The sequence below is a fragment of the Pygocentrus nattereri genome, chromosome 16, assembly GCF_015220715.1.
Source record: "Pygocentrus nattereri isolate fPygNat1 chromosome 16, fPygNat1.pri, whole genome shotgun sequence".
Lineage (NCBI taxonomy): Eukaryota > Metazoa > Chordata > Actinopteri > Characiformes > Serrasalmidae > Pygocentrus > Pygocentrus nattereri.
In genome coordinates this window covers 37555652-37565284 of record NC_051226.1, presented here as the reverse complement: position 1 = coordinate 37565284, position 9633 = coordinate 37555652, and the positions used below count along the sequence as shown (strand labels likewise).

At 43.3% G+C, this 9633-nt stretch overlaps 1 protein-coding gene across 5 annotated transcripts in view; it reads right to left on the bottom strand.

Annotated features, from left to right (window-relative positions):
- Nucleotides 1-716: 716 nt before the first annotated feature.
- The window catches only part of shroom3 (shroom family member 3), a 121388-nt gene continuing 112471 nt past the window's right edge, over nt 717-9633 (bottom strand). For all 5 annotated transcript variants that reach the window (XM_017717993.2, XM_017717990.2, XM_017717991.2 and 2 more), the window contains one exon: nt 717-4490. In XM_017717993.2, the coding sequence (XP_017573482.1) occupies nt 4122-4490 (369 nt within the window). In that variant the 3' untranslated portion in view covers nt 717-4121. The remainder of the gene's footprint in view (nt 4491-9633) is intronic.

Genomic DNA, 9633 nt, shown 5'->3' with positions numbered 1-9633 from the left:
GGCCACACGGTCAGCAGTTAGACCCCTATTTGTCCCAACGTCTGAAAATCAGCGTGGAACATTAAGAACGGTCAGCTTTTCTGCGGTTAAGTAAACGTGCTGCGTGTTTAATGAAGAATATGATGATTCTGTGTGTGTTCAAAGCTGTGTTTACTAGTCATGCACTGTCTGGCCTTTCTGAGCTTCATAACTGTCACAACCAAAACATTCACTACTGAAAGATTTGGGAAAGTCTGACAGTGTCATGATTGTGTTGGTAGTGAGAAAAAGGGACATTTAACCATTTGTTTCAATAAAATAAACTTAAGACACTCAAAGCAAAAGGATTTTAGTCTAAAGTCTGTTAAAAGTCCAAAATGTGTTTCAAGCTCATATCCTCATCCAAAAAAGAAAAACCTGGGCCTCGTTCACCAACGTCTTCCTAAGTTTGCTCTTAAATGTGTTTTTGAGAAAGAGGCTAAGAAAAAGTCTACGTCAGATTCATGACGTGTTCTTAAGGCGCAGAACTGTTCACACCTCTGAGCTTTCCAGTGTGTGGAGATTCAGTTCTTACCTAAGAACAAACCTCAGATGAGAAAGCGCCGGTGAACGTCGGCGTCTCAGTGAAAACCGCGTAAGTGGGTTTAAGAAGAAACTCATTCTTGAGGGTTGTCGTGTTGATGAGAAAAACCCAGAAGCCCATCCAGAGGTTCAGAAACAAACGCTGCAGACGAGTCTCTCTTTAAAAAATAAATTTATTTTGAAAACGCGGATCTGCTTTCTCGTTTCTCACTCAGAGTAAAGCGAAGTCCTGTTTGATTTGCCAAAAGACAAAAAAAACCCGAAAACCTGTCAAATCCAAGTTGAGTCTGAAGTTCTACCTCTAACAAAGGCAACGAAAGCAGAGTATCAACGGCACCGTTCCCGGTGTGAGTGCTCATAACAAACCGTACGGGGTTACCATGTTTCTGTGAATGCTTAAAAGGTGCTCTCAAAAATAAAGGCGATAAGTGGTGAAGATATAAACGCAGGCAAACGTTTTCGGGAGGTGCACTGAGAGGGAAACCGAAGACCCTCGGTGAGCGTCGGTCAGAACAGAACACAGCCGTCATCATTCAAAGCTGGAATCCTCTGATCCTCCCCGGAGCGATTCCTGCTGGTTATTCATGGAACTGGACACTAATATCCCATCAGGAGGTTTTCTCTTCGACAAGGATCTTAAATTCAGGTTTACTGGTCCAGACGTAGAAGCACCTTTTTGTTTTTAAAGCCAACTGTGAGCTTAAAAATTAATTTAGGCATCCTAAAAACAACACATTCCATATGCAGTTGTTCATATGGGCCACGTGCGTGGTGAGCTAATCTTTATAAAATATATATATATTTCTACACTTTAAAGATCTGGAGAGGTTAGCTCGGAGTATGTACACTTACATATTACAAACGCTTTCATATATAGGCTATTTATAAATAATTACTGCAGTTGCTGATGTCACGGCAGCCATGGAGCATTTTATTTTGTCTTGCCGAGGTCTTTCCTTTTAGCTCAGGCTGAGGATTAAAGGGGAACTCATTCGGAGTGGGTTTGGTGTGAAATGGTTCAGATCTCTTCACAGTGGTGGTGATGGGAACCAGACGTCGCTATGACTGCAACACACATATAGACATTTTATTTACCATCCAGAACCACCAGAGAACCTACACGGGTCTTCTGAGTTAATATATGGAATATTTATGATGGTAAAGCTCTAATAAATCTGAAAAGCAGTTTCCTCTGGGGACTATTTTTTCTCTTGGATGTATCCCTCCACCATTTCAGGTCAAAACCTTCTCAAAACTATCGTCAACAATGTCTCAGACACCAGGTCGCATCTTCATAACCATTTCATGTACTAACTTTCTCTTTGGACATCTGGCTCCTGTCACTACCGCTGCTCAGCAGGAGCGTTTCACACCAACCCACTCTGAACGACTCTGTTTACACCTTAACCATTTAATTATGCAGAAATGTAGAAAAACGGGTGGAATTGTTAAAACAGTTCTTTCTGAATCAGCAGTGCGTCGGTCACAAAGTGCTTTGCTTACAGCGTGAACTGTCACAATAACTGCATCGAGGTGAAGCATATAGATCTACACGAACATGTAGACACGGAGTTGTGCCCGTGGAGTCTTTCACTTTGCGTAGCTGTGCTGTGTGGCAGTGGATTTGAACACAGCGGCTGTGACCGTAATGGATCTCTACTCCCTCGTTTTTATTGCTCTACGCCGCTCAAAATAACTAATTGTGATTTTTCTGACCAATACTGCGTCATTATTAGACATTAAGCTCCAGGCCACGAAGACAGGAATATCTACTTTTTCCGTGGTTGTGATGTCACAGTACTTGGATGTTTGTTTGCTTCTGAGTGGTCGAACTCGTGTACAGGCACTTCACGGACTCCAATTTCTCTACACTAGTGTTGATGTAATAAAAATAGCAGCTCTTGTGATTAGACAACTGAATTCTTTAAGATTTCAATTTCCGCACAATTAACACAAACGGCCCAGTCCTACGGGGGGACGGGGGGACGGGGCGCAGGGGGTGTGTTGGACAGGGGGTGTTGGACTATTTCGTTTACCAAACGCACAAATCATAAAAGGAATTCAGACAGTTTCCCGTCATCAAGCTGCATCAATACTCATCAGTCACATAAACAAGCCATTATCAGTCGCTTGAGCGAAGCTGAAGCTCTTGTTGTTGGTATTTGTAGCCGTAGACAACACCGTAACCTTGTATTTCACAAGTACAGGAGATGAGGAGTGGGAAACGTTCAGAACTTCACTACGCATTTAAGTCTTGTTCCAAGTAGGGAGGCAAAATTTGGGAAATTTGGGGAAAATATCTCACTGCATTTTTCTGACAAATACTGTGCTGTGCGACTTAAACTGATTATTTTGCACAACATATCCTGTGAATTTTGGTCTGAAGTGTTCTCTTCACTGTCAGTGAGCTGTGTAAATTCTCCTCACTGTAATGTTGAAGTGGAAAGAATGAAGTTTCAACACTTCAGTTTTGGCAGTTAATCCCTGAAACATTTGTTGAAGTCAATGTTTTACGCAAAGTGGCCACAGACCTGTGTATTTGGCTAAAAAGGCCAGCATATCAACTTTTTTCAGGCTTTTTCTAAAGCTTCATGACGTGTGCCTGACCGTCAGTTAGCCGCTGTGTTGTTAAGCATCGTCTGCAGGCAGTTTTGTGATACAGGGTTCAATTTTCCCATGTAAACCTTGAAAATACAGGGTATAATTAAAATGGCAGCTCATGTTATTTGAAAATTGCACTCTTTCAAAATGCAATTTTAATATAAAACAATCTTTCAGTCCTACTGCAGGAGCCTATAACAGCTACCGCTCAGTGTTTATTGGTGAGCAGTGGGTAGTAAACGCATTGTTTTTGTCTTTATCTGTGCTGCTTTTTGTTGTCCGTTTTCAGTGACTCAGCGGCTCCCGCTAACGTTCTCTCGGTTGCGTTGCAGTAAGAAACTTTTCTTGCCCTTTCAGCAGATGTAGTGATCTACAATGTTCACTAGAAAATCCGAGTGCATTGTTGGAAAGTGTAGCACCTTCAAAACCACTCGGGAATTCCATGTTATGATTCAGACGCTATGAAATATGATGTGTGCATTAGTGTCCTAAAGCATTTCGGTCACAGCCACTGGGTTGTGCAGTACTGAGCCGCTGTATGGGGTAAACAGTGTGGAGGCAGTGCGGTGCAGACGCGTTCTGGTGGATCAGAAACACAGTGTGGCAGGTTTAGAATCGCCGATGCATCCGATCCGAAACACCGCGTCAAGGCACGTGCGGCATTTTCTGCTGCCGTTTTTGTGGCTCGAGGTGCTGAGGACAGATCTAACGGCACTTTCTAAAGGCAACAGACTACAGTCGGTAACATCGCCCTTCATGCTGAAGCAAAATCCTTCGGATAAGGCACATATACGAGGTCGGGAAGAGGACAATGTTACATTAGACTGCTTATTTTCTCTTCCTCTCTCTTATCCTCTTAACTACTCTCTCTCTCTCTTTCCCTCTCTCACCTTCATCTCTTCAAGTTCTCTACCTCCTCAGCAGCTGAGAGCAGCATTATTCTGCACTGATGGGCGGAGTCAGAGTGAGGTCACAGTGGTGGGTCGTGGTGGGTGGGCAGGGGGATTAGAACCCTGTGCTTGGCTAGTGTCTGAACTGGAAACGGAGGCGGAGTCTGTGGCGTGTGGACGGAGCTCGGGGGGAACGCTTTCGGTCAGTCTCTGCAGTTGCTCCTCGCCGTGGCGGATGAGCTCGTCCAGGTGGCGCTGGTGGATCAGCAGGGCCGGTGTGGCGCGGACGTAGCGCTGGTAGTCTCGCAGCTGCGCCATGCTCAGGTAACCGGCCAGGAAGTCCAGGACCACGCGCTCGCGCCGGTCCAGGTTCTCCTTCAGCTCTCGCGCATCCTCCTGCTGGCTGCACAGCTGCTTCCGCTTCTGCTGTAGAGACTCCTACAGAGCAACGACAACAAACACTGGGGCTGTAAATCTCAGACATCACCATAACCTGACCTGACTAATCTCAAAATGTACCATCATTCAACACACACACACACACACACACACACACACACACACACACACACACACACATATAAATATATATATATAAAGAAAGTTTGAGGTGCAACAGTATTTGTGAAATGTGAAAAGTCCTTTGAATTCCCCTGCTGGTCTACTATCCCCGCCTACTAACACAAATAAACACTCTGTTTCCACACTCTGCTTGAAATATGCAGCAGGAAGTCTCTGCAGCTTCCTTCCAGTTGTTCTTCCCTCAAGATGAAACGGTATGTCTGCTATTAAAGCTCACGGACACACCAATATTTTTCAAACCAGGACTCAAATGCAGAGACACTGTTCTTGTGCAGTGAAATAAGATTAACTTGTCAACAAAGGAAGTCCAGGTTAAACCCACTTCTACTCATTATCACTGTTATATATACAAACCCCATAGCAGACCATGATGCAAAGGGCTACGACGTAACAGCTTAGTGATGGTTAACTGGTTCAGCTCTTACCGTTCAGTATAAACTCAAATAGTTGGATACTACACTTCTTATTTATATTTGTCCTGGTCAAGGCAGTGAGGTAGTTTATTGGGCCTGCCAGCCCTGTATTCTCACAACATTTGCCCATCTTTCATAACCATTTGGGCTGCGCTGGGAAGTGATGACTATAGAAATTGTGCCACCTAGTGGGCCAATGCAAGTGGAGAGAAAAAAAAAAAAAAGAAGGACCCTCAATTTGAATATTTCTCATCTTCAGTCCGTCAGTCCTGCTCTGAGACACCCGAGTCAGCTCCATACGGACTTTATCATTAGCTAATGATGTCACTCTGAAACAGTTGATGTGGACTGCAGAGCTAAAGCTGGAGAACACTGATGTTGATTCAGTGCTACTCAAGTCTGGTTCTGTTTACTTTGAAGACCTTTTGCACATTAAAATGTGTTTTTTTATGGTTTCTCTTCTTGATTGACTTCTTATGATTATACAGACTGATCCTTGTATTAAACGTGTTAACGCAGAGTTCACATATTTCAACTGGAAACTCAGGCTTTCTCAGTACATCCCCCTAAAAATGTTTTGTGGGGCTACACAGCAGCTTATTTTTGTACGCCACATGACCCTGAACCTGTCATGGTCCAGTACGCTAAAATATCTGTATAAGACCATTACAACAGAACCAGCTGCAGAGGGCATATCTAACTTAACGTGTGAGATGTTTGGACTGGATTTTACAGCAAAAATAAACTGTGGTGATTTTTAAAATGATACTGTCAAATTTATAATCCATAATATTTATAGTCCATCTAATAAACTGTCAAATGTGGTGTGAACTGTCCTAGTAGCAATTATGTATTCATAATTCAGATAAACAGAAAAACAATAGAAAGTAACCAGAATTTCTTGGGTCCATATTTGTCCTGGACACCTTCACAGCCGCCACAGAGACTCATTAATATCATCAATGACATCATGAGCTCAATTTACTGAGCACTGATTGGTCAAACCAGGAGCTGCTTTTTAACTACATATAATACTGGACTTCCTCGAGGAGCGGCTTGGAGATGGGTCAACACACCAACATCCAGAACATCACTGTTTTATATATATATATATATATTGTTTATTGACATATTAACACTTTTCTCAGCAAATAAACACAAACTACACAAACAAATAGATTTTGAAAATGTGTCTTGGGTGCCTGAGACTTTCCCACAGGACTGTAGCTTCAATTAAACACAAGTTCAGTTCCGGCTTATTGAAGCTTTACTGACGCAGCTTTCGAGGATAAAGACTGAAATCGGAAGCAGTGAATCATTTTGCTGCGTGTTGAGCTGTTAGCTACGCTAATCTTTTCCCATTATACTGAGTGAGCCGCTCTTACTGGAGTGACCAAAAGACAGAATCGAACCTGTTCTGAGGCGTGTCGGGCTAATCGGGGGTGCCCAATCCTGGTCCTGCAGGGTTCGGATCCAACACACTTGGCTCTGTTATTCAGACGCCCCTGAGGGCCTTCATGACCCGGATCGGGTGTGCTAGATTAGGCTTGGAGCCGAACTCTGCAGGGCATTAGATCTCCAGGACCAGGACCAGGGCACCACTGAGCTAAGTAACACAAGCTTAATCAGCTCCACTTGCTTCAGTTTTATGAATAATCTGAGATAAGTGAATGCATTCTGTCATCGTAGGCTCTAACAATGTGTTTATTGTGGAAATTCATACCATAAAACCGATTTTTCACTCCCCACTGTTCAGTCTCTCTTCACTTTTTCATTGTTCATAGTCAGAAATATTGTCAGATTATTTGATTACTAATATTATGACCAGTGACAGACCTACTCTGAAGCGCTTCGTGAACTGACCCAGGTGTAATAAAGCAGGTAGAATGGTGCACCATGGCTCAACAGAGCTGGGTCTGAGTAATAGGAGTCAAGACTGATATGAGATATCTTAAAACTCCCAATTACAAACACACACATTCAACTCTGCCACACAGTCTGATTATTAGGTACGGCGGTTTAAACTCCATTCCTCTGAACCGTATCAGGTTTTCAGAATCATTAAGAGATCAGTGATTGTTTAACTTTGCTATTACTGGCACGAGCAATCAGGGTTTTACAGGATCCCGCTAACGATGACTGAGCAAGTCTGTGTTGGGACAATGGCCGTGTGTGTGTGTGTGTGTGTGCTGTGTTCTCCAGTGTCTGCTTTGTCTTTAGAGTCACGCAACCATCCCAAAACTCAAACACACTTTGATTCATCGGCTTCAGTCTGACAATTGCTGGTCTCCCCATTGGACACTGAATTCTTTGTAAGCAGGCTGGATCAGTCAACGCTGCCCTCTCCTAACTCATCAGCAGGCAGATGAAAATACTTTCTGTTGTGAGGACCCGGACAAAAATATTATAAAGGACAAACTTGCAGGTTGTGGCATGTTTGGCTCATCTTCATCTATTATGTGGATACTAGGGGGCTGCATAGACTACCCAATAAATCCACTACTAGCTAGTAAATCCACTAGTGGGCGCTGTGGGCAATAGTCAACTAGGTGATGACAATGCCTGAAATGCAGCAATAGCAATAGGCAAAAAAAACCTGCTGAGAAGAGGCAGAAGGAGAGAACAGAAATCAGAAAGAACAAAGAACAAAGCACCTAATAAGGCCTTGGGTACTCGACGCAACTGGCAATTGTTTTGGGGCGACTAAAATATTGGGGATCACACACTAAATGATCAGGGATCACAAACTACTCAACTTGTAAACTCACTAAACTTGCGCAAAATCTCGCAAACTTTCTTAAACTCTCGCGTTCTCTTGTTACAAGGAGACGCAAATAAACAAACACTGCTGCTGTTTTCTCCACGGTTTGCGCCGACACTGTAAAGAAGCAGCTGGTGCAGCGAGGCTCATGGAAATTGTGAAAAGCTTTGCTCTGCACGTGAGAGACTTCTTCTTTGTTTACTTGCTGTGTTTTCATTGGTTGTTGCAGGAATCTGTTCAGATTGAGTTTACACTAAACGCTCAGAGTTGGGCCAAAAATGTTTTAAATGTTTGATTTGAAACGCGATCAGGAGGCCAAAAATCTGAGTCTGCGCCCCTCACACACCACTCGACTTTCCCTCCATCTGTCGACTCTGACTGAGCCAAAAATCTGACCAGCTGACCAGCGCAGACTCAACCTGTCTGAGAATCGGTGCCAAAACGTTGCATAGTGTAACCCTGGCTTTAGTTGATACTACACAAGACTAAACCAATTCCACTGCAAGCTGTGTCTTGAGTACCTGAGTATCTTGAGTACCTGCTGGGAAACACCTGAGAATATCTCGCTTACTTGTGTACCTGTCAGCAAACGCATGAGAATTTCTCATTTACCTGCTACCTACGGTTTCACACGTAATTCAGAAATACCAATTAAAAATGGGATGTCACCGATGTCTCCGGGTTAAGCGACTTGGCCTGAATCTCGCTCCAAACCACTTACTTGTGAGTAGAAATTCATCTGCTTGCTTCTAGCATTGAGCCTGATAAACAGTCATCTGTTTCCCATCAGACAGTCCAGAGCCAGTTTTAACTCTCTGTCAGAGATCCTGAGAGCGGTGGTGATTTTAGTGTGCAGTTTACATCAGACAGTCTGTGCTTCTGAACGCCTGAGACCGAAACTTACCGGAACTCTTTTACATCACACATCTATTACCCGGCTCCTATTAGCAAGCCAAGTGCTTTTCACACACATATTTTAAAGGTGGTAATGATGTCTAGTCAACTAGTATAAATGAATAATTGCGCAACCCCTGATACGTATGCTCAGAGTCAAAAATGAGCCATTTTTTAGTCCTGCTCCCACAATATTTCACCCTGCTCCCGCTCACTTCCACAGAAAACCTGCACCTTTTGTCAGACTCCCTTCGTTTGGTCCGGTTTTTGCCCAAAGCCATGTATTGTTTCCATCTGTGTTAGTCATGACTGAAAATAACACATTTCAGACGGGCCTTAAGTCAGCTGTGTTGTCATGTATTCACTTTTATAACCCCTTGGGCCCCCCAAAGTTGTAAAACACGCTTCTATAAGCTAAGAATAGTTCCATTAGTTTGCACTGAAGTCCTTAAGCTTACTGACTGTCTGAAAGCTCAGCAGTTCCTCTACAAGAAAGCAGTTCACACGACTGTTTACGTGATTGGCTGCTTCTTTTTAGGACTGGTCTGAACTTAGAACTTCTATTTTATTCATTTTCAGTATTTTAGCTTTTTTATTTTGGTTTTATTTTATTATGCTTATTATTAGGTGACTGTTATCATTTTTACTAGGCCATTCATTCATTTGTGGGACTTCTCTACACCTATGTGATGTCGTGCTCTCAGGATAACTGCCTGCTTTTGTGTGTGACACTGAAAATTTGTCCCCCTGTCACAACATACTGTGGTGGGTCCCACAAGTTCTGTCTACACCTACTGGTTTGTTTGCACAAGGTCAGAAAAACCTATTAACTCCTTGTTGAGTCATATAGATGTGCCCGTTGACTGACTAGGATCAGTGTAGCCCAGGGCCCGTGACAGACAGCAGGTACTGCATCTGTCTGAAGTGATTC